Below are 24,816 nucleotides of genomic sequence, written 5' to 3'. Positions count from 1 at the left end.
TTCCTTAGTTTGTCTTCATGAGTGTGATTGTACACATCAGAGCTTTCTCCCAAAGACGCGATTTGGTGCGGCCCTTGTTGACAAGCCAAGCCCACTTCTGTTTATATTGTGAGAGAAAAAGGATATTCGGAGACATAAGTAAGGCCTATCATTGGTCATAGAGCGCGTGTGATAATACTAGTATGCCGGGTGCTTTACCTTGAAACACATCAGGTACCTTTAGATCCCTTCTGTGTGAAAATGCGTAGTATATAAGGTGTTTTTAATAAGTTTCTTGAGGCATTAGCCAGCAAAATAAAGGACTTATTTATGATTTCAAAATATCATGCTTCTATTTTTATATGTGTGTTTTGATACATTTTTATATGATTTATTAAACTGAATAATTTTCATTTAATGCAAAGTGCTCAAAGAATTTTTCATTAATCAATCAAGATTTTAAAAAGTACCCAAAGTATATTTTTTTTGCTAGCAAATAATAATTTGTGGATATACAAACTGTAAATTTGTTTATTAATTGATTTGTATTTTCAGAAGTTATGAAATAGACCTTGTCAATAAATCTATGTTCTTACCTGCTGTTGATTGGTCCCGGTATTGGGTAGTTTTTGACTCGAAGGCTTAAGATCTCTAGAACTTCCCACAAAATTGGAAGTCATACTTAACCAAAGTGTTACATGGTTAAGACATTTGACATTTCATTTAGAATTGAACAAAAAACAAATAGGGTTTAATAGTAATTTATTCTTGTAGGATTGAACTATACAGGACGGAATTAATACCATAAAAAAACCTAGTTTTTACCACTTTTACGGTAAAATTTTACCAGCCTATACGATTTAAAAGGTGGTAAAATTTTACCGTAATCGTGGTAAAAACACTTTTAGTGGTACTTTCTCACGCTTTTTACCATCGATTTTTACCACAATTATCGGTAAAATTTTACCAGATTTCCGGTAAAATATTACCATTTTAGGACGCAAATTTATACCAGATTTTGACCAATTTTTACCACTTTTTTGGTAAAATTTACCAGAAATTTGCGGTAAATTTTACCAAAAAAGTGGTAAAACTGTTCAACACCTGGTAATATTTTTGCCCTAAACTGGTAAAATTTTACCAGAAATAGGGTAAATATGGTAAAAATTTACCAATAATTGTGGTAAAAACGGGTGGTAAAAATCACGAGAAAGTGGTAAAAAACGACCTTAATTATAGAAAAACCTCGCTTGTACACAAAACGCAAAAATAAAAAAAAAATTGTTTTCATTATTAACTTTATTGATTGAAACACTTAAACATATTTTTTTACATAATGATTTACATAGGTACGATAGCGCGATACTATATAGGTATATATTCACAGAAATTTTCTTAATTAGTCTATAATTCTAGACGTGGTTTAAATGACCAAATATTACATAGTTTTACAGATAATATAACTGCATGTTTAATCGGTTTAAGCTGAGAAATTAACACAAATATACATAGGTTTTAATTGCTGAGATCTGGATTCTAATTGTACTTTATACTAGAACATTTTTATACAAGAAAAATATATTACGAAGTTACTTTCCATTATTAAATTTTCAAAAATTTTGCTATATAGGAATAGCGGTTTCAAATATAATATTATATGAATATTTTCATCGTCAGAACAAAACTGTCAAACTGTCATATAGATTAATGTACGTACAAATTAAAGGTGGTTAAACATATTTTTGACTCAAGATATCTTGATATATATCACTTTTTTATCACAAATAGTTTATATATGATCTGACTGGAAGGACTATTATACATCAGCTTACTTTTGTCCTTCTTTTCTTTGTTTTTGCCTCTTGTGAAAGAAGACGCGGCAGTCTGGGCACATATAGGTGCATTCGATGAGTCTCGTGTTCAATGGCAGCTCGCTTCGGGGACTGCGTCCATGGGCGCAGGTCTTGATTTTCCCCGGTGTTGCACTTCTTTTGCGCCTACTCAGTTTTGATGCTGGCGTGATTGTAGGAGGGGGTGGTTCAAACATCTCCTGCTCATCATCTGACACCCCATACACTGAAATTAAAATATTTTTTAAAATTACTTTTTTTTACAAAAAAATACTTCAATTTTACAATAGTTTTTTTTTCTAGCCTAACCTAACCTAGTGTATTAATAGAAAGAGTAATATTTCTAGTTTTAACCTAGCCTAGCCTAGCCTAGCCTAGCCTAGCCTAGCCTAGCCTAGCCTAGCCTAGCCTAGCCTAGCCTAGCCTATTCTAACCTAACCTAACCTAACCTAACCTAACCTAACCTAACCTAACCTAACCTAACCTAACCTAGTGTAATAATACAATGTAGTACAGAAATGTTTCACTATATGCTTTGGGCACAGTCGCTAGTATAAATATTGTACTATACCTGGGCTTTTTGGTCCTGGATTCTTTATGTTCTCATAAATTATATCAAAATCCGGTTGGTCTTTCATCCTGAAATTAAACAATCTATACTACAAAGTAAAACGATTTTTGTTTGTATGTAGCGAAGGATCTTGTTAACCGCTGAACCGATCGGGTTCTTCTCATAGGTACCGGCAAGGGAAGGGAGTGGCAAAAGAAACTTTAAGGATATACTTCATATTAGAGGGTTTAGCGTACAGAAAAATCATTTACAACACAGTCGCCAGGATAAAGTAGTAAAAACAATTTTAAAAAATCTTACTTTGCTGGTGTTTCCATAACAGTGACTTCCTTAACCTCGTTCTCATCCGAATTTTCTGGAGAGCCAGCTGCAGCTGTTTTGTTCCTGAATTAAACAATATATATATAATAATCTATTTAAATTAAGTAGTAAACTTTTTGGTTCCACATTTACCCCTTCCACCTTACCCAGCTAGAGGCGTACTTGCTAGTACTCGCTTTTAATAAATAAAGGAACACGTTGAATTTGTCTTTACAGAAAAATCATTTACAACACTGTCGCCCGGATAAAGTATGAAAAAATAATATTAAAAGAAATATCTTACTTTGCTTCTCCTTCCATAACAGAGGCTTGTCCGACCTTCTGGTCATCCTTTTGTGCCGCCGGACATTTCTCGGATTGCTCCCTGAATTAAGCAATCATATTATTATTAAATAGTAAACTTTTTATGGTCCACATTTACCACTCCCACCTTACCCCTAGAGGCATACTTGCTATAGTTTTGTAATATATAAAGGTGAATTTGTCTGTACCGAAAAATCATTTACAACACAGTCGCCCGGATAAAGTATGAAAAAAGATTATTAAAAGAAACTAGTGGCTACGCCCCTAGAAACCTCTAGGGGCACTTAAGGTTGGAAGGGGAAAAATCAACATCTTCCCATTTTCAATTTCAGTTTCAGAAGAGTAAAAATATTTTTTGGGGGAGGGGGTGAAGACACCCTGCACAAAAATAGTTTAAAACCTTTCCAGGACCTATAAGAAGCTTCACTTTAAAGGAGAACAATATCGGTTTAGCGGTTATCCTTCGGGACAGACAAAAAACGCTTACTACTTTATATAATAGGATATCTTACTTTGCTTCTCCTTCCATAACAGAGGCTTGTCCGACCTTCTGACCATCATTTTGTGCCGCCGGACATTTCTCGGATTGCTCCCTGAATTAAGCAATTATATTATTATTAAATAGTAAACTTTTTATGGTCCACATTTACCACTCCCACCTTACCCCTAGAGGCATACTTGCTATAGTTTTGTAATATATAAAGGTGAATTTGTCTGTACCGAAAAATCATTTACAACACAGTCGCCCGGATAAAGTATGAAAAAAGATTATTAAAAGAAACTAGTGGCTACGCCCCTAGAAACCTCTAGGGGCACTTAAGGTTGGAAGGGGAAAAATCAACATCTTCCCATTTTCAATTTCAGTTTCAGAAGAGTAAAAATATTTTTTGGGGAAGGGGGTGAAGACACCCTGCACAAAAATAGTTTAAAACCTTTCCAGGACCTATAAGAAGCTTCACTTTAAAGGAGAACAATATCGGTTTAGCGGTTATCCTTCGGGACAGACAAAAAACGCTTACTACTTTATATAACAGGATATCTTACTTTGCTTCTCCTTCCATAACAGAGGCTTGTCCGACCTTCTGGTCATCCTTTTGTGCCGCCGGACATTTCTCGGATTGCTCCCTGAATTAAGCAATCATATTATTATTAAATAGTAAACTTTTTATGGTCCACATTTACCACTCCCACCTTACCCCTAGAGGCATACTTGCTATAGTTTTGTAATATATAAAGGTGAATTTGTCTGTACCGAAAAATCATTTACAACACAGTCGCCCGGATAAAGTATGAAAAAAGATTATTAAAAGAAACTAGTGGCTACGCCCCTAGAAACCTCTAGGGGCACTTAAGGTTGGAAGGGGAAAAATCAACATCTTCCCATTTTCAATTTCAGTTTCAGAAGAGTAAAAATATTTTTTGGGGAAGGGGGTGAAGACACCCTGCACAAAAATAGTTTAAAACCTTTCCAGGACCTATAAGAAGCTTCACTTTAAAGGAGAACAATATCGGTTTAGCGGTTATCCTTCGGGACAAACAAAAAACGCTTACTACTTTATATAATAGGATATCTTACTTTGCTTCTCCTTCCATAACAGAGGCTTGTCCGACCTTCTGGTCATCCTTTTGTGCCGCCGGACATCTCTTGGATTGCTCCCTGAATTAAGCAATCATATTATAATTAAATAGTAAACTTTTTTTTTGGTCCACATTTACCCCTCCCACCTTACCCCTAGAGGCATACTTGCTAGTTTTGTAATATATAAAGGTGAATTTGTCTGTACCGAAAAATCATTTACAACACAGTCGCCCGGATTAAATACCAAAAAAAGAAGTGAAAAAAATTTCTTACTTTGTTTGTGTTTCCAAACAAGCGATCTCCTCTTCCAAAGAAGCAATTTTTTGCTTTGCTGCCCTAAGGTCTTGTTTTATTTTCTGCATTGTCTCCCATCCATCGTCGTCCCTGAAAAATAAAAAAAAATAATACTAAAGTAACAGGATGTCCGTGTTTATGTACCGAAGGATCTCGATAACCACTGAACAGATCGGGTTCTTCTCATAGGTACCGGCAAGGGAAGGGAGTGGCAAAAGAAACTTTAAGAGATATACTTCATATTAGAGGGTTTAGCGTAGCTGCTAATTTGAAATATCAGGGGTGTATATCCTATATGGGATCCCCTGTTCAGGTGGTGGGGGGAAAATAACTAAAATATGTGTGGTAGGACCAAAAATTTTAGTTCTTTCAATATTTCTCCATTTCCGTCCCTACTTGGTGAGATAAAAATAGGTGGGAAAAAAATACAAAATTTTGTACCACGGGAACAAAATAAATCTTGTGCGTAATGTACACCCCTGAATGAAACTATAATTATTCGCCATAACAATAATGTTTATCCTACTCTTTTCAATCCGGCTACTACCACCTTCCGAACAGAAATAGAATGGTAACAAAAATAAATAAACTTACGTAGTGCAATCCAAAGTTAGGTTCAAATCTTCTGTATCAGACGATTTAGGAGGGGTATCAGGCAGGTCATCCAGCTTAGCAGGCAGCTCAGGCTCAGACACACTCATTTCGTTCTTCTGTTTTTCGCTATCACTGAAATATATAAATATATATTATATATCCCAGGTAATCGGACCTTTGCCCAAAGAAGTAATTACCAAAAAATATGTAATATGTATTTATGTAATTATGTTGTGATGGATTGTCGAATCCGATTCGATGAATGGTTACCAAAATATAGCTAGGGACGGACGGACGGACAGACAGACAGACAGACATCATTCTACTTCGTTTTATACATATTAAAATATTACTCACCCACTTGTGGTTTCCGGCTTCTGTTCTTCGTGCTGTTCGTCTCTCTCTAAGTCGGCTGCTGCTGTGGCTGTCATGTCGGACATTCTATATTAAATTTGAAAAGAAACAAATTATCACTGGTATTAAATTTTCATTAATAAATGTCCAAAAAACTGACGTAGGGAATTTTAATATAATAGGGTGGCCAGCAAGATCACATATTGGTATATCTTATATTGTAAACAAGTATATAGACAAATTTAACATTTACAAAAAGTTTATACAAATTTGAAACGTTCTCTTTTTTAATTACAGCACATAAACATTACGCATTTTACCATGGAAATCTACCACCGTATTAATTAAAACATTCCCTACGATAACTGTCATATATATAATATTTTTATACAAAATTAAACAAATATATAAAATTAACAAAAGCTAGTTCTGAATACTTTTTTTCCTTAGTTTAGGGGGTAAACTACAACTGCTATATACTGAATTACAAAAAATGCGACAGATTATACAACAAAAAATTTTCAGTTTAAGCTCTTAACTTTAAGCTCATTAAACTTAATTGGTGGAAAGGGGTAGTTTCACAAAATGCATTTGAACTTAATTTTGTGAATTGCATATTTTTCTTTGTTAAGATGGTAAAAGTACGTGGTAGAAAATTTAACTTTCTTCAAATTTATGCCATATAAATAGAGTTTAAACACATTTAAACAGGTTCAAATATACGGTTCACTAAATTAACTTCAAATGCATTTTGGGAAAAGACTCCTTTCTAGATATTATAAAAAAAAATTGAAGATGAAACTTATGAAATCAAAAAAAATTACATATAAATATATATATACGTAAAGTCCTGGAATTATTGGGATTGACTGCGACCTATAATCAGGTCTTCGTCTTGTTCTTCGTCTTGTTCTTCGTCTTGTTCTTCGTCTTGTTCTTCGTCTTGTTCTTCGTTTTCAGACGAAAGTTCCGACGGATAATACTTGTCTCCATTCTGCCAGGGATGTATATTCTACATGGATCGGATGTATAATATTTTTTCCAAGTCTGCTCAGGGATGTATATTATATTTCATTAAATATAAATAGATGGAGGTAAGAAAAAAAGGTAATAATTAAGAAAACTGAAAACATTTGTAAATTTTAAAAATTTTTAGCCGTGGACAAACAATATTTCTTGTGCAGAATATACACCCCTTTCCCGAATCAGCTGTAATGTAGCTGCCAAAGATACCGTAATTGTTTATGTTTTGAGAACATTGTTGAGAACTTGCTCTCTGTGGTGGTCTGGAGCTTGATCTTTTCTTCTTCTCTAACTCATCATCTTCAGGCCTGTGTCCCTGTTCCCACAATCTTTGCTTCTTCATGTTGTCCTTTACTCGTTTGTTGGCATCTCTTCTTGTCCGAGCCTCACCACGCTGGCCGAAATCGGGCAAATGTGTATTTGTTCTGTTCAACATTTGCTGCAGCTTAATTTGGTTAGGTTGCTCACTGAGTTGACTATTACTACAACCTTGCTCTGGACTGAGTTGACTATAACTACAACCTGGTTCTGGGTTTACGTCTTCATCAGGATTTGATGTGCCTGCGCTTTCAGCATATTCCCGGCTTGAATTAATTTGTGCTCTGCTCGTGCTTGCTCTGCTCTGGTTTCTGTACAACACCGCATCAATTTGATTCGTTGATGGAAATGTTGTTTGTTTTCTGGGACGTTTAGGAGCTTCTTTGGTAGGCTTTGGCTTTTGGGCCACTTTTGCTTTTGGCCTGCGTTCTTCTTCTTCTTCTTCACTACTACTACTACTGCCAGTTCCAGTGTCTGGGTCTGATTGATGACCTTCATCTGTATCATCACTCTCTGGTGCTTCTTCTTTGATGTCAGAAAGTAATTCACCTTCTTCTCCATCTTTTTTCCACTTTGCTTTTTCTCCTACAAAGAAATAAAAAATGTTAAAGCAAATGTACATAATTGTAGCTTCAATATTATTTCCATACCTATATGAACATTAGTTACTATTAATCAGATTCAAATGAAAACAAGCAATATTTTTTACCCTATATTAATATGCCAATCAAAGATAAAAGGGGGAATTTTGCATTGGCAGTTGCTTTATAGGGGTACAATATGGAACTGTGAAGAAACGGCGTCGCCACCGCCGAGAACCGCCAATAAAAGCCCCAAAAAAGTGTCACTTTCGCCCACCCCCCCCCCCCCATTTATTACATTAAGACCTGTAACTTACCGTCAATGTTGATGAGTTCTAAAATTTCCATTTGGTTGTATATAGAAACATTTGAGCCTACTGCAACAACCTCATAATGACCCGTGTGGTTGTGAATTATAATGGCAAGTTTGGGTAATATTATTCCACATGGATGTATCCGAATTTCCTTACTTGCATTGCCGTCATTCTTGCCCTCATTGTCCTCAACCTCCACAATTTCGTCACTCTGGTTTCCGTCATCTTCGTTATCCACCTCGAATGATGGTTCATTGTCCAGCTGTAAACTTTTCTTGGTTTTTGCTTCGGCTTCCAATGCGGTTTGCCTTCGCTCCCGGTTCTTTGGAATGATCGCCACATCATCTAAATAATTATTATAGTCATTATTTCAAATAGTATAAATGTTACCCAACCCCCCCCCCCCCCCCCCCCCCCCTCCAAGGAAATAGCTTAAAATCACCGCAGGACCAATACACAGAAGAGTAGAATCCGATCTCCAGGATACAATTAATACCATAAAAAACCTAGTTTTTACCACTTTTATGGTAAAATTTTACCAGCCTATACGATTTAAAAGGTGGTAAAATTTTACCGTAACCTCGATCGATTCAGTGGTTACTGAGATCTTAAGCTTCTGACGGCCGGACAGACATTAAGCTACTTAGTATTATAGATAGCGGCTGCGCCCATACAAATTTTAGCCTAAAACCCTGTCAGGGCCTGTACGAAGTTTCCCTTAAAACAAAATTAATCCACAGGGTTTTTATCTAAGACTACTTCTCAACTAAAATATTAATAAACTTAAATTTAGGTGATACAGTTCCTACGTTTTTCAAACTATAAATAACAATACCTTCGGCATCCTCATCATTCTCATCACTGCTGCTTTCCTCCACGACACTTGTTGCCTTTCCAGTCACCTGTCTCTCGTTACTGTTGCCTGTAAATAATTAATTTATACATTAATTTTATACGTTTCCAAACAAAAAGCAAGTACTGAAAACATTTTTTCCACCCCCCCACCCCCCCTACTTGGTTGAAAAAAAAATTTTAAAAGGAAATGTGTTGTAGGAGGGATAGAATAAATAAATCATAGAGTTCTTTAAATATTTTTCAATTTTCCCCCTACTTGGTGAAAAAAAACTAGGGGGGGGGGGGAAGAAAAATTTAAAAAAAATTAGTAGCAGAGGAAAAAAAATCTTGTGCAGTATATACACAATACGAGGAAAGATAAAACTTATAAATAATAATTAATGTTCAACAAATATGTACCTGTGATTGAATTATTTCGTCCATAAAATTCTTTCTGTCTTTGCAGTGGTGGAAAGTTTGGTGGTTGTTCATCATCTTGCATTGGGACTGTATCATCAAGATTTCCCACATTTTGGCCCTCATCGTCTGTTTCAGAAATAATTATCTTCTTCGACTTTTTCGAGCCCTTTCCATGCTTCTTCCTTTTGGAGCTTGTGATGTTTTTAAATACATTTACTTTGGGTTTATTATTGGACTGGCTGTTGACAATTGGATCTTCATATAACCTACGTGGCTTTACTGGGTGCTTTACTGGTTCTGGAGTTACTGCTGGATTCTCCGCGGGTGGTATGCGTAAGTCATTCCCAATCTGATCATCATTTGAATTCATTTCAACGTCGTCGCCTCCGTCATCAATTACAAGCTCCTCACCATTGTTGCTTTCTTCATCAGCAATGTTTTCCATACCATTTTATTCAACAGCATTGCCTTCAGCTTCATTGTCTTCAACAGCATTGTCTTCACCATCAGTGGATACATCAGCAGTGGAATCATCAGCAGTGGAATCATCAGCAGTGGAATCATCAGCAGTGCAATCATCAGCAGTGGATTCATCAGCAGCATTCATCTTTCTATTTCTTGAAATTCTAGTTGCTTTCTCACTGGCATTGTGAATCTTTGTCTGTTCTTCACTCATTTCTGGTTTCAAATTGGTTGTGGCGTACGAATAATACATTACAGCTCTTTGTATAACCTTCTTATTACTATGGACTGTCTTGAAAAATTGCTTGGGGTTCTTTGCCATGTCTGCATAATTTTTGATCTGAAATGAATTTCTCGACCTGTCATTGTTTATTCTCAAGTAAATCGGGTTCTTTCCTTGAACTTCGTGGGGTAAGCAACCCATTGAGTGGGCACCTAACATGTGGTAAAATTTCTTGTCTTCGGCTGTAACACCTGGTGTTGAAGTTGTGATTGTCTTCGGTTTAATACGCCGCTTAATTCTTTGTATCTCTGCAGGGGCCAGATAAAATTCACACATCTGTAAGGCTGATCGTTTCTGTGCCTTTTCCTTCTTGTCTTTCTTGTCTTTCTTGTCTTTCTTGTCTTTCTTGCCTTTCTTATTGCTTGTCTCCTTCCTTGGCTTGATTTCAAAAACCTGTTCATACGTGTAGTTTGGGGTTGACAATGCGCGTTCTTGTTTTCGCGTTACCAGCCCTCGAAATAGCCTCCAGCAGACAGGATCCTCATTAGCAAGCATATAATCTTCGGCCCTCTTCTTATTTTCACAAAAACCAGTCGCGTCCTCTTTAAAAGTGTGTTCGAAATTGCGCAAGAACCTAGATAAAAAAAGGGTTTATATCAAAACAGTCTCAATATATAACATATAACATATATCAAGAAAAGATGAACTAAAAGTCTTGCCACATAAAAAAATACATGGTACAAAATTGAAATTCTTTGAAACATATGCCATAGAAATGTAGTTTAACAATTTAACAAGAATACAATATGCAGTTAACATTTCGTGAAACTACTTTTTTAACTAAAGAACATTGAAATGCATTTTGTAAAACTACCACTTTCACATTTAATAGACGCGGAATAGATGCGATAAATAATTGAATTACCTACAAGCTTGTATGTGGTTCCTCACTAGAAAAAGGTCGCTTGAAGACACATAGGTTCCTGTTCTCCACAAATTTGGTGGGATAGCTTCATGTAGGTACGTCTCGTTAAGCACTAACTTACAATGATCCAAGAAACGTTCCACTGAAATAATAATGAAATTTTCAATTAACTCTGCATAGGTACATGTTTATTATTGTACCAGGGGTGTATATTCTGCACAAGATTTATTTTCACAAATAAAATATATATATAAAAAGATTATTGTACATGGTCACCTGCTAGCAAGAATAGGAATGCCCCTTTTATTCGGTTTATTTCCCTTGCCCCCACCTCCCTTCTCCCTGTTTTAAACGTTTTCTCATCATGTCAAATTTACAAAATAATATTTACTTACCAGTTTCGTCATCAATAACTTCCGGAGCAGTCCAAAAGGCAGCTGTGATGCGGGCGTCAAAGGTGAACTGCTCGAACACGACATACGTGAAGGTTATGATGTCTCGGCATACTTTCAGTAAGGTTTGCCAGCCTATATCCACTTTCCGTGAGTCTTCGAAATTTTGGATGAAAAAGATAATTTCTTCTCTTCTCATATAACCATCTTTTTCCAAGGGGTCATGGTTCTTTATTCTTTCTCTGTAAAAATCTGGTGAGAAAATCTGGTCCACGACAACATCCTGATTCTCACTAGGCCCTTTATTCGCCTCCTCCTCATCAAGCTCATCCACATTGGTCAGTCTTCTTAGATCAGTCACCAAGGTTTCCACAATTTGGCCGGTTTTCTTCATTTCTGTTTTCAGGGTTTTAGTATTTTCAGCCATATCTCTTGATACACTGTCTTGCAGGTCTTTGATTTCATTCTTCACTAACTCATGGTTTGTGGACGTTTTGTTTACCAAGTTTCTGATGGACGCATTAATGGGCTCTAGTTGATTTTTCATTTGTGAGGTCAAGAAAGTACGTAGCTGCTGAAATTGGTTCTGAATTTGGTTCATAACGGCCCCGGTGAACAAATCCTTAAAATGAAACATATTAAACCACATATTTTCAAGTCTTGGTATTTTAAAAACTACGTGGTAGAAAAGAAGACTATCCACAAACAAGAGCAAGTGATCCTAAGCATCTTCCATCATTTTTGGACTTTGACAAACAAAAAAACTTGGTAAAATTTGACCAACTTTTTGGTAAAAATTGACAAGGTAAATTTTTAGGCTAAGTCCAGATTTTTGGACTTTGACCAAAAAATCAACTTGGTAAAATTTGACCAACTTGTTTGTAAAAATTTACAAGGTAAATTTTTATTGGTCAATGTTTACCAAAAATTTAGTCAAATCTTACAAGTTATTTTTTCCAGGCTAAGTCGATATATATCCTAAATAATTGTAATTTGTATCCTCTGGATGACAAAATGAAATAAAAATAATACCTCGCTTTCTTCCATCTCACCAGAAGGGCCAGATGATCCCTGGGGTCGTGATGACTGGGACTGGGATCGTGATGATGTTGCAGGAGGAACTACAACTCTCGCGGTCCGTTGACTCGCGGAGTGGTGCCGTGCCCGTGGAGATGGAGGTGGGGTAATATTTATTGGCCTCATTGGAGATGTTGTGGTTCTAGTTGTGTTCTAAAAATAATATAGATAATTATTGTAAAGCATTACTTACCGAGGATTATAGTTTTAAACAACACCGGCATTATCCTAATTTTTTTCTTCTATTTTTTAAAACTTTACCCTCCCCCCCCCCCCTCTCCCGACAAAATGACTGTGTTAGGTTAGGCTAGGTTAAGTTATATGGTTAGAGGGACCCAATTTGTTCAACGGTTAACGAGATTTGTTGGTACAAACCCACAAACAGACATCATGTTAGTAAGTTTAGTTTAACAACAAAACACCAACAAACCAAAAACCGATAACAATAAAACTTAAAACCCTACCTTTGCTGTTGTACCTTTGCCACCTCCAGTAGATTTGTTGCTTCCAGTTTTGGCACTTGGAGCTTTGGCACTTCCACCTCTGGCACTTCCATTAGGTTTGCCACCTCCAGTAGGCTTGTTGTTCTAAAACAAGAAATAATTGTTGTATTTACAATGCATAAAAAAATATTAGATAGCAGTGGCTACGCCCCTAGAATTTTAATTACTAATATCAAATGTTAAACACACTGTGGAAAATTAATAAATAATTATACTTGGTCAATAATCTTTTGTGGTCTGTTAAGCATGAACCGATAAGGTTTTCCTTTCGATCCGGTAACATGCGAATTTATAAGTTTTTTGAGCGAAGGGTAGCAGCAATTTGTACAATAGTAAATTAGGCCTTAAATATAATTTTTACCTTTACAGAACTAGCACTCTTTCCAGTCCTCGTCATTTTGGGATCTAGCTTGATCAATTGCCAGTCGAAATTACGCTGTTGGATCCAGGTCGTTGGCATGGGCAATTTGCATAGTTTTAAATCTGAAATGTGTAGACAGAAATTAAAATTTTATGTAAAATTAAATTAAATTGCAAACATGTACTCTTTCAAATTACAGACTAGACTTATAACACTTTAACTTCATACCCATCGATGGCCAAAAAGGTAGGGTTTTGCTAAATTTAGTTGAAATGCCTTTTTTAAAATTAGCTATAAAAAATAATTTTAATGAAAAAAATATTTTAAAGTACATTTCACATAAATTCCAAATAAAGAGGGAAGGGCCTTCAGTTGAATTTTACAACATTTTACATACATATTATAACAAAAGGGGGGGGGGGGGGGGGGGAAGTGACACTTTTTGAAACCAAAACTAAAAGTCAAAGGAACTGAACTAAAGAAACAGTTACAGATCTGTCATTTTGCATGGCAGTTGTTTTATAAGGGTACAATATGGAACTTTTAGTTTTGGTTTCAAAAAGTGTCATTTCCCCCCCCCCCCTTTCTCTGCTTTCAATGTACAAAATTAAATTCCGATAGGAATTACGATGGAGACATCTTGATGCAACAGGTGTACGGAGATATGTGCTACTCTGTACTTCAGTAGGTTGGAGGCTAGTTGTGTTGGAGGATGGCTATAGTCTTCGGGATCGTCAGTCTTGCCTACTCCTAATACCAGGGGTGTATATTTTCAGTGTTTAAAACCATAAAACTTAATTCATATTTCCTAGACCCCCCCTCCCCCCTTTACCACACTCTCCTCCTGGCATGATAAGAGAATTACAAATAAATTGTGGTAGGTTAAAAAGGAATTAGATGAAATGTATAGTTCATGAAATATTTCTATACAACAATTAATCATGTGCAAAATATACACCCCTACCTATTATTCTGGAATCTTCAGGAAAGGTGTATGCCGGAAAAAATGTCCTCACTTTGTGGACCAACCATACTGTTTTATCACGACGGCAGTCTGGGACAAAGTAGAGGTCTTGGCAGTCTGTATAGAATTGATTTCTTTCGAACTTTCGTTTGTTGGCATTCCTTTTTCCCCTGACAGCCAGCTTTTCATTTATGTACGGTTTCACTGTGTGAAATATCAACAATCTAAATATGTCATTTATGTCATTAATGGCTGTTAAACGGAAAGGTATGTTGCTGGTGAAATCGTTATAGCTTAAGTGTTTGATCAGCAATACACGGAAAGAAAGTTATGTTACATTTTTAAAAATTACATTAAAATTTGTAAAGAGTGGGGGGGGGGGGAGAAGTGACACTTCTTGAAACCAAAACTAAAAGTCAAAGGAACTCAACTAAAAAAAAATAGTATTACCTGTTTGAAACCTCTTTAAGGCCAAAATTATATCCTCGGATGTAAGTTGCAATCACATGATTGGCACTTTCGAAAGCATAACAACTGAACGCCATGGATGGTCCAAATCGGCGGACATGTTCCGGCATATGGTAAAGCATGTGAGTATTGTAACTCAAGCACGATTCGCCGTACATCTCCGCCAATTTTGAGTTCAGGACCATTATCATGGTCTTGAGCTCAGCCACACGTTCAGTTGTTATATGCTCTTCGAGACAGCGCAATATGTGGAATAAAAACTTGCATATCAGACGTTGTTCATCTTTAAGATTTGCCAACTGGAAACAAAAAACATTGTAATAATTTAAGGGAAAACTAGCTCTTTCGCCCCTAGCCTCTAGGGGCTTCGCCCTATATACTTATTGGAAGTCCACCCTCCTCAATAGAAATATATATATAATATAGCACACGTGCGCAAATTTAAAAAGAATGTTATTGCTATACAATATAATGAAACTGAAATAAGCTTTAAATTCTAAAAAGATTATAATATGGTAAAAACCTACCTCTGCATAAAATATCATATGGTAAAAGCCCAGTACTTTGAATTCAGAACTTTTCAAATTGAGGGCTAGCTTCTTCTCTGTCAGGCGCATGATGGACGTACGGGGAACGCGATCAAAATCGCCAACAAGCTTCAATTGATCGTTGATTTCATCTATAATTGGAGTTACTGCAGTTCATGGTAAAATATGGGTGATAAGGAGAAAATTTTCAAAATTTAAGTTCTTTAAACTTTTCAAACTAACACTCTTTTAAGCGGCATAACAAGGCGTACAAATAATGTGTAATAGACATAAATCTAAAAATGCAGAATTTTATCGCAGTGCCGAGAAATGCGCGAAGAAAACACCTATTTTACGCGTCATTTCTTTAGTCAAATGCAGTACATCCCTGTAATTCTCTCCATTTGAACTAAGTCTTCTTCTTCCAATTCTGGATAACTATTACGTCCTTTCTTCAGGTACGTCATCACTTTCTTTACATAGCCCAGGTGCAACGCGTGCATCGGATCACTGGGGGTATCTTGTATTAAATCCAAGCTCGGGTCAAGCTCAGAAAAACTGGTTTTCATGTTCTGATTATTTTCCTCTAACTTGCGGAATTTCTCGTCAGACCTCGGCGTACCCATATTTTGACTGTCACTGGGGTAAAATACATTCATTGATTCGAACAATACCAAGTTCTTTTGACGGAGATAAGTCTGTGAAAAAGCCATCCCTGGAAGGTCACAGTGTGGGCATCCATTTTTTGATCCATGGCCAAGAATGCCGAATACATCGGCTCTCGCAACGGCATCGTGGATGATGGTTCTACATTGAAAGGTATGTCCAGGTAATCCTTCTTGAATTAGTTTGTTGATGAATCGGGTAACATTATCCAGAAAGTTGTAACTGTAGGGACGCCTCCTCGTCTTCTCAAATATGCTGACTGGCAATATAACACTGAAATCCTTGTTGAAGAATAACCTGAAATAATAAAGAAGAATTAATAATAATAGCATTTAATACCTTAGACTTAAAATTGTAGTTACTGATTTATAAAACGTAAAGGCTGGTAAAATTTTACCGTAAAAGTGGTAAAAACTAGGTTTACTTATGGTATTAATTAAGTCCTGGTATACAGTAAGACAGATTTTTATATATGTATGCAATAGAAAAAAGTATCAATTGTAAACTTAGTTTTCTTTCTTATTTCTTTATTGAATGGTTTCCTAAACTTTGGCTTTAAAAATCTGGGCTGTCAATTGATGTAAAACAAATATTTTGATATCCTTTGAAATATAGGGTGCCAATCCTAAAAAATATTTTTTCGAGGGTCATGCTGTATATGAAAAGAACTTTATCCCAACCCAACCCTTTCAAATCCACAATATATTAATTACTTACCTAATCCAGACAGTATAATAGGAGATATGAGATCCCTGAGCTGCTTTCACTCCGTCGCCCGAGATGTCAAAAGTTATATGATCATCAACGGCCTGTTGTCCATTCAACCGTTTAAAGTCTGTGATGGCGTCTTGGAGGATCTCATAGGTAGGGAATCTGGAAAAAGAAATATATTTTTAACTAAAACTTGCACAATTCAAAGAAATTTTGCACCATCGGGCTCCAAATAATATTACGATGAAAAGTAATGGAACAAGGATGACAACATCCATAAAAACCAAAGCACTGTAACGGTACGACAAACGGACATTAACAATTGTGAAGTATCTGAACTGAATTTAAAAATATTAAAGTCGAACAAAAATTGAATGTAAGTAGATTTGTTAAAAAAAAATACTTCAAGAAGGATAAGGTTTATGCACATACTTAAATTTTAAGGAATTAATTATAGAGTGGCTTCGCTTATAATATTGTTCTCAAGTTGTCGCAGGAAGCAATATACCAAAGAATGATCAAACTGATAATTAGAACACTTGAAAGTTTGTTGTTAAAAAAGGAGAAAAATCGACATGTTTAAAATGGACGTACGGAAATTCTGGTAATGATTATAGAAATGCTACGCTTTCTAAATCGTATATAAACATACCTGCACTCAATCAGTGAACCAGGAGCATTTGTAGGATTATATTTGTTTTCTTTGATTTCAACTTTGTATTTGGGTTTGAATAATGTATTATATGACGGAAATTTGAAAATACACGAGCGTTTCAGAATTGCCAGGATGATTCTAACTTTGTTGTGAGAGATGGGGTTGTCTAGAACACAAACGCTTCTGAAATCATTAACAATTTCTTTCTCAAGTTCTGTAAGATGTTTGAAGGGATCCCCGTCATGATCGCCATCAGGTTCGCCATCAGGTTCGTCATCAGGGTCATCGTCATCATCTGGGTCAAAATCATCTTCAGGTATATCAAACAATTCGACGTGTTCCCAGTCCTCGGCATCTTGAATGCTGTCATTGTCTGCATCATTATTATCGTTGGTATTATTGTTGTTAATATTGTCTACAACAATATTAATGTAGTTTGTTTCTTCAGGATTGTTATTTAATCGCTCCAAAACTTGGTTTGCGTAGCATTGATAACATATACTTTCGGTTTCCTTTGTGAAGTTGGTATTGCAGCCTGTACAAACTTTACCTAAAAAAATACGATGTTAAACATGGTGTTTTATAGTTATAAACCTTCCCGGGACCTATGTGAAGGTACCCTGTAAAGGAGAACCCAATCGGTTCAGCGGTTAGCAAGATCCTTTTGAACAGACACACAGACATCCTGTTACTTTAGTATAAGGATAATGCCGTAAAGAAAAACTAGTCAAATTAGAAAGTTAAAAAATTAAAAATTCCAGAAAAAGTAGATAAATGTAGAGAGTGGGTGAAGGTGGGTTAGGTTAAGGGATCCCATGTAGAATATACACCCCTGGAACAAGGATATCTTGAGACAAACTTAACTAACGTTTGATCAAACCAATTGTTTAGATTGAAAGGAAAATAAAAAACAAAAATTGGGAGACAATGTTTGTGGGAATTTGGACAAACAAACAACAAACAGACAGACCGACATCGTTCTACTTTATATTACAGATATTGTAGGTTACCTTTTGACGATGCAGTTTCGTTCTCATATTCCACATCCATCAAATCCTCCTGCTGTTCTTCTTCTAGTAATGGCTGACTGTCTTCACTTTGTTGATGTTTCTTGCGCCAGTATTTACTTCTGGCTCTCGTTGCATTACAGAAGAGTTTTCTTATGGACCTCAGTTTATGCTGCAACTGGAAAAAGATTACATAATTAGTGAATTACTTATTTAAAATAATATAGGGGAGTTGTTATGGATCGTTATTTGGGCAAGCTACACGTGTCAATTGATTACAGTAAATATGACTATACTGGTGTAAGAGCAAGCATGTTTATAGTGCGCTGACTGCAAGTGAAAAATAGAAATTAAAGTCGAGCATAGATTATACTTTAAGTACAGTAATGAAAAGTAAGGTCTCATCTTAAATATGTAGAAATAATTAGTTGTAAAAAGTCACCTGTACATTTTTCGTCTTATCTCCACTTCTTATACGCTTCAGTAGAGCTTTAGAGAGTGTACCAATCAAATTGTCTCCCATTGCAATAACGTCTAACAGGGGTGTATAGGTAACTCCTGAAATAAGAAGTATATGTTATAATCAGGGATGTATATTCTGCATGGGATCCCCTGCTCAGGGGGGGGGGGGGTGGAAATAAAAAATAAGTGGTTGGAGGAAAAAAAAATGTAAAAATTAAGAAAACTGAAAACATTTTTTCCATTTCCCCCCCCCCCCCCCCCTCCTTGGTGAAAAAAAACTAAAGAAATGTGTGGTAGGAGGGATAAAATAAATGAAGTATAGAGTTCTTTAAATATTTTTCTATTTCCCCCCCTACTTTTTCAGAAAAATCTAGGGGGGAAAAAAAATAAAAAAATTTGTAGCAGGGGAAAAAAAATAAATCTTGTGCAGAATATACACCCCTGGTTATAATAATAAGGTTATTACTTGTTTACATATAACGAAAGAAGGAGAAAGTAAAAAAGGGGGGGGGGGGGAGTGACACTTTTTGAAACCAAAATTAAATGTCAAAGGAACTCACAAAATAAAGAGTTAGAGTTACAAACAAGAAAATACCCTTATTTATTCTTTGATTGTCTATAAAATTAATTAAACTTACCTATCAAAATTGTGATCCAATTATACATACGTCATCCAGTGTTGGTCTGACATTTTTTTACTTTGAAAAAAATAACTATATACAATATATACATAAAATTTTGTTTGTTCCAGTCCTGACCTGGATAATACCTATATAAATTTCCTGCCTTCCCTGAAAAGCCGACGAACGCATATATAATCGAGCCCCACTGGTCGTGACTTTTGCAGAATTCTGCAGTTGCATGGAGTTTTATTATAACAACAATGTTGAACCCAGAAAATTTGTTAATTTGCTATAAAATAAATAATAATAAATAATAAAAAACAACATAACAAAAATATCAAAAAACAAAAACAAAAAATAAAACATATCAATTAAGATCTCCTAGAGAGCTATAGCCAGAAGCTTAAAAAACTGTACACGTGCATACGTAATCGTCGGCTTTAGGGGTAAATAATGTTTATTAATGTTTATATGCAGGAAATTATATATCTGCACGACCAGTGGGGCTCGATCACTGTCACCATGGGTACTTAATTATAAAATATATGGGCGCTGCAATCAAAGAGAGGTTAACGTAAATGTTCTGAAAGAACAAATTGATGTTATCCTCTTAGGAAATACCCCCCCCCCCTAGAAAAACGGCCCCTGGCCTCTACCTAGCCGTATAACTTAACCTAGCCTAACCTAACCCAGCAATTTAGTTTGGGGGGGGGGGGGGGGATGGGGAGTTAAATAATACAAACAAAATTTTCTAAGAGGATAACGCCACAAATTACAATTAAAATTCGCTTTCAGCATGGATATCCGGAGGCTGGATGAAATCGCCGGCGGCGAGCTCGGCTTCTCCTAGCTTCTCCTTTCTCTTCCCTGAAAGGAAAGAACATTGAATTAAAAATGAGAAAACTAAAGCGTTTTTTAATGAAGAAACTCAAAGAATTCTGAAACATTTTTTGGTTAAAAACAATTTTTTCCCCTGCTACAAAAGACAACTAGCCATGAACAAGAGCATGTGATTTGAAGCAACTTCCATCATTGATCCACTTATTTCTTTTTTCCCCCTCCCCTCCCCCCCCCCCCCGGAGCAGAATATACACCCCTGCAATAATTTCGTAGTTTTTACCTTGTTACTCTGGGTTTTATTTAGAAAAAAGGGCTGACGTTGGTGAGGAAAGGTGCACAGTCGGCTTCATGGTCAATGACACGTCTCTCGGTATCATCCAGGCGGGGTCTCTCGTTCTCGTAGAGATTCTCGGGCATAGGTTCAATCTTCTTTAAGTGTGTCTCTACCCAACCGTGATGGTATAAGAGTTTTACTATTTCAACAGCGTCATCAATGCCACATGATTCTTCTTGAACTCGAATATTTAGCTTGGAGAAGAGTCTCAACATCCTAACCATGAGGGCGTCCCATCTGTCATGCAGCTCGTGGTATTGGTATGGATCCATCCTAATTTGAGGAATGATTATTTTGTTTGTCTTGTTTATTTTTGGGAGGGGTGTGATTAATGTTTTTTAACTTTCCGGTATTTTATTTGTCCTTAAACAAGGGGGGGGGGGGGAGAAGGCCTGGAGCTCCGGAACCTGGAGGCCTATCCAAAAAATATTAAAACTTGGGAAAATTCATCATATAAGAATGATTTTATCCCTAATAACCTATACTCTCAGTCCAAAGATAAAGCCTATACTCCCTGTTTACGCAAATGTGTCAAAACTTCCCCCCCCCCCCCCCTATTTATTTAGAACAAATTTTGTAGCAGGAGAAAAAAAATAAATCTTATACAGCTAATATACACCCATACCTGTTATTATGATGTACGCGTACCCAGGTGATTAACTTGAATAGCCTGTTATTCAGAACTATCTGAAAAGGTAGAATATTTAAGAAATAAAAAATTACAAAATAAAAATAGCTCGTATTCATTCGAATCCGGTGGATAGGAACAGGTGTTCTCATTCATACGCCAAAAAACTAGGTAACTAGCATATCGTATTATATGCATGGTTTTCTACGAATATAAAAATCTAAAAGCATAAGATTAAAAACAGTTATTTTTAGCCAGTGCCTCCGGCACCTCTGGGCCAAAAAAGTAGTTTCATTCTTATAATTGTACTCCTATATTTGCGACAATCCGTTTATACTACGGTGCAAGACATATATTTATTAATTTTACATTTAAAAAAGTCCTGTATATTACGTAAGCTAAAAAGAGTCCCAAAAATGGGAGAAAAAACGAATACGAAGAATATTTTAGAAAGAATTTTCAATAATTAATGATAAAATTTGAATTATAAAACAGAATGATACATATTAACGTCTTAATTCACTGTAATTTCACTAAAAATGATTACTAAAATACAAAAATGCACCGTAGTCATATAGTCCAGTTGAATTATTGCGCCGATGGAAAGTTACGGTTGCCAACATACAGATTGAATAGGTGGCAAAACACTTTGCAAGACAGTTATATTTTTAATCGTAAAATTGCAACGAATAATAACATTTCATGAATTATATAAGTTATGCAGTTTTAATTAATTAACCGGTAAAATATTAAAATGATATTATATACATAAGGTGTTTTTTAAAGTTTGGCAACTTTGTCCAGCACGTTGATTTTATCATCTGAAAACAGGGTTACGAAAGTTAAATAAATGTAAATTTTTTTTAATGTGAATGTAATATATTTTTGGCAATGACTTAAATGAAATATCATCGATAAAATATAAAAAAATATATTGCAATGGATATAAAAGAAATATTTTTCAATATAAAGTTGTATACCTGTACAGAGCATGTGCATGAATGCCGCTATACCGATTGAAAACTATTGTAAACAATGAGTGTTATAGTTCAAGTCTCTTAGAGAAAATACGTGTTATATCCAAGTATGATTGACAGGAGATGGTCCATGTCACAAGATTTATATGAATGTCAGTTAAGAACTCCTAGAGAGCTATATATTCAGAAGTTTAAAAAAGTACTTGTCTACCAGTCTTGGCTGTTAGTGTTGATATATGGACCCTGCAATCAAAGAGATGATAGTCAGATGTTTAAAAAAGTACGTGTCCACCTTCAGTCTTGGCTGTTAGTATATGGACCCTGCAATCAAAGAGTGGTTTGCGTAAAAGTAAGTGTTTAAATAATTTTAATATAAAAACATTAATAATATAGGACCTTGAGCGTACGGTTTTAGGCTGCCTTCGATTAACGGTTTAAGTTTTACTAGCGGCTATGCCCCTTAGAAGCCTCTAGGGGCACTTAAAGTAGGAAGAGAAAAGTCGAGGCCTCATCCTATTTTTAATTTGAGTTTCAGCTATAGATTAAAATAAATAAAAAGCTTCGTTGTAAAAGAGAACAATATTAATATATATAATAGGATAATTGTTTTAAGCCTTTTTTAAACCTTTTTGATTTGATCTAAGAAACACTTTTTATCCTATTCTTAATATTAAATAATCCGGGTTTAATATATATGAATGTAAGAAATATTAATAAATTATATTTAAATTGAATATTGTTTTTCAGGTTCAGCAACACTGATTCATCAGAAATAACTATTTGGGCGCTGCAATTAAAGAAGGGCTCACTTAGTAGTAAGTTTTAAATAATGTAATAAAAAAATCAATATAATTTAGGACCTTACGCATGGTTTTAAGCTACTTCGATAAACTGTTTGTTTTATAATTTTTTAAACCTTTTTGATATATGATATAAGAACGACTTTTTATCCTATTCTTAATATTTAAAGTATTCTACTATTAATATATATAAATAATAATAGAAATATTAACAAATTATATTTCAATTAATATTGTTTTTCAGACTTAACCAGGAATCAGATTCGTGAGAAAATATATGGGCGCTGCAATTAGTGAATGGTTTACATAGAAGTAAGTGTTAAAATAATTTTAATAAGAACATGGATATTTTAGGCCATGTTATTAAGACTATCCTTTAACGAAACCTTTTTAATTCAACCTTGCTACGAAGCCTTGTGTGATACCGGTAGAGTGTTTGAGTTCTTAGGGAACCACACTAATTACATAATATTATCTTGAGTTAGACAGGTTTTATAAGCTGTAAACAGACTAATACAATTAGATATGTCATTATCTTTAAATTATTTATTATAATTTATATAATAGCACCTTTGAAATAAGCTCATATTATATCCAACCTATATTCGCCCTTTAAGGTTTATGATTGTTTTAAGCGTAACGAAGTTTTATACCCTTAATAGAAAGATATTATAAGATGTGTTTTATGTAAAATAATATTAAAAATATATATAAATTATATTTCAATTAATATTCTTTTTCAGGTTTAGCTTCGCACACAGCTGGGTGTATTCTCTGATTATAAGCTGACCGCAATTCGACCGTGGAACATTTCTTAAGCACCAACATGAAGCTGTTGCCATCAGAAATTCATCCGTTAAAAGTAAGTGTTTAATTATTTGTAATAAAAGATAGTTGGAATAATCCTACACGCAACTACGGCAACACCTCGGCCCCAAAAGGTAGTTTCCATGTATACAAGCATAACAAATATGAAGTTAATATACACAGACACACATCGAACTACCTTTATGAAACTGTATACTAAATTATATTAACAATTAAGCTATTATTAAATTTATTAGATAGATATTAAACTGGTTAGACAAAAGTTAATACATAAAAATAATGTACTAGATAGGTAGCTATTTAAAATTAGATTTTACTACTTTATATTATTGAAACAGTACATTCAGGATATTATTAAAATCTAAACAGCATTACATTCATCCTCGTGCATGTTTACTTCGTGAAGAACAGCTGCCAGTTCGGCAGCCTGGGCAGCGGCGGGCAGCAGAGGGGAAGGACGGCAGCGATTAAGATGTGTAGTAATCCATCCATGTTGATATAACCTCTTACAAACCTCCCTCTGGATCTCGACATTGTCAGTTCTGGCTCTAATCTCTAGACTCTCTCTTAGTACTAACATACGACTATTTAATTCATACCATAACTCCAAATTCCCGTTATAAGACATTCTTAGTTTCTCTCAGTCTGGTTATGTATTGATAACTGAATTAAACTTTCTCTAATAAGCAGGCACATACACAAGCTGTATCTACTTTCTCCATGAAATTTTCCCAAAACCGTTAACTTTCCTTTTTGTAAGGCCTTTTTGATTTGTTAATCCTTTAATTGCTTAATTTAAAAATGAATATTCTTTTTCAGGATTTTGGAGTTGAACCAGTTTTGAAGTACGTGGAGCTTTGCAGTTCCATGGAGAACAACGAGAGTTCCATCTCAACATGTAACAGTCACAGATTATACAAAAAATTTCATTATTTATTATAACGACAATGTTGAACCGAGAAAATATGTTAAAATATGTTAGTCAGTTAAAATTAACAAATAATTTACAGAACGATACTAATAAGTTTTATTATGACGATCAATGTTG

At 35.2% G+C, this 24,816-nt stretch overlaps 7 protein-coding genes across 8 annotated transcripts; all 7 read right to left on the bottom strand.

Moving 5' to 3' along the window:
- Positions 1–771: 771 nt before the first annotated feature.
- On the bottom strand, positions 772–3,011 carry LOC145320290 (uncharacterized). The gene is made up of 3 exons (XM_080162710.1): positions 2,701–3,011; positions 2,401–2,468; positions 772–2,055 (listed from the first exon to the last, which is right to left on the bottom strand). The coding sequence occupies exons 1-3, from the start codon at positions 2,715–2,717 to the stop codon at positions 1,808–1,810; spliced, it is 333 nt and encodes a 110-aa protein (XP_080018836.1). The 5' UTR covers positions 2,718–3,011; the 3' UTR covers positions 772–1,807.
- Positions 3,012–4,470: 1,459 nt separating this feature from the next.
- LOC145319118 (uncharacterized) lies at positions 4,471–7,008 on the bottom strand. The gene is made up of 4 exons (XM_080160979.1): positions 5,849–7,008; positions 5,492–5,623; positions 4,877–4,987; positions 4,471–4,681 (listed from the first exon to the last, which is right to left on the bottom strand). The coding sequence occupies exons 1-4, from the start codon at positions 5,929–5,931 to the stop codon at positions 4,597–4,599; spliced, it is 411 nt and encodes a 136-aa protein (XP_080017105.1). The 5' UTR covers positions 5,932–7,008; the 3' UTR covers positions 4,471–4,596.
- LOC145320066 (uncharacterized) lies at positions 6,960–9,780 on the bottom strand. Its single transcript, XM_080162506.1, has 4 exons — positions 9,336–9,780; positions 8,917–9,003; positions 8,085–8,426; positions 6,960–7,771 (listed from the first exon to the last, which is right to left on the bottom strand). The coding sequence occupies exons 1-4, from the start codon at positions 9,778–9,780 to the stop codon at positions 6,960–6,962; spliced, it is 1,686 nt and encodes a 561-aa protein (XP_080018632.1).
- A 1,549-nt stretch (positions 9,781–11,329) lies between these two features.
- LOC145319117 (uncharacterized) lies at positions 11,330–13,682 on the bottom strand. Its single transcript, XM_080160978.1, has 4 exons — positions 13,279–13,682; positions 12,879–13,001; positions 12,370–12,567; positions 11,330–11,959 (listed from the first exon to the last, which is right to left on the bottom strand). The coding sequence occupies exons 1-4, from the start codon at positions 13,375–13,377 to the stop codon at positions 11,333–11,335; spliced, it is 1,047 nt and encodes a 348-aa protein (XP_080017104.1). The 5' UTR covers positions 13,378–13,682; the 3' UTR covers positions 11,330–11,332.
- Positions 13,683–13,712: 30 nt separating this feature from the next.
- LOC145319115 (uncharacterized) lies at positions 13,713–15,432 on the bottom strand. The gene is made up of 4 exons (XM_080160975.1): positions 15,238–15,432; positions 14,693–15,009; positions 14,243–14,466; positions 13,713–14,028 (listed from the first exon to the last, which is right to left on the bottom strand). The coding sequence occupies exons 1-4, from the start codon at positions 15,325–15,327 to the stop codon at positions 13,886–13,888; spliced, it is 774 nt and encodes a 257-aa protein (XP_080017101.1). The 5' UTR covers positions 15,328–15,432; the 3' UTR covers positions 13,713–13,885.
- Positions 15,433–15,608: 176 nt separating this feature from the next.
- LOC145320065 (uncharacterized) lies at positions 15,609–18,991 on the bottom strand. Its single transcript, XM_080162505.1, has 5 exons — positions 18,719–18,991; positions 18,280–18,454; positions 17,267–17,819; positions 16,621–16,776; positions 15,609–16,200 (listed from the first exon to the last, which is right to left on the bottom strand). Exons 1-5 carry the CDS (start codon positions 18,797–18,799, stop codon positions 15,609–15,611), a joined length of 1,557 nt encoding a protein of 518 aa, XP_080018631.1. The 5' UTR covers positions 18,800–18,991.
- A 263-nt stretch (positions 18,992–19,254) lies between these two features.
- On the bottom strand, positions 19,255–24,490 carry LOC145319116 (uncharacterized). Of its 2 annotated transcripts, XM_080160977.1 has the most exons (3): positions 21,161–24,490; positions 20,482–20,808; positions 19,255–20,228 (listed from the first exon to the last, which is right to left on the bottom strand). In XM_080160977.1, the coding sequence occupies exons 1-2, from the start codon at positions 21,313–21,315 to the stop codon at positions 20,502–20,504; spliced, it is 462 nt and encodes a 153-aa protein (XP_080017103.1). In that variant the 5' UTR covers positions 21,316–24,490; the 3' UTR covers positions 19,255–20,228; positions 20,482–20,501. The 2 variants fall into 2 exon arrangements, with proteins under 2 accessions (XP_080017103.1, XP_080017102.1); XM_080160976.1 differs by having other exon boundaries at positions 19,255–20,808.
- Between the last annotated feature and the right edge of the window lie 326 nt (positions 24,491–24,816).

The sequence above is a fragment of the Acartia tonsa genome, chromosome 5 (assembly GCF_053477335.1).
Source record: "Acartia tonsa isolate MP-2025a chromosome 5, ASM5347733v1, whole genome shotgun sequence".
Lineage (NCBI taxonomy): Eukaryota > Metazoa > Arthropoda > Copepoda > Calanoida > Acartiidae > Acartia > Acartia tonsa.
The sequence above is the reverse complement of the archived record's forward strand: the minus strand, read 5'-3'. Positions and strand labels throughout refer to the sequence as shown.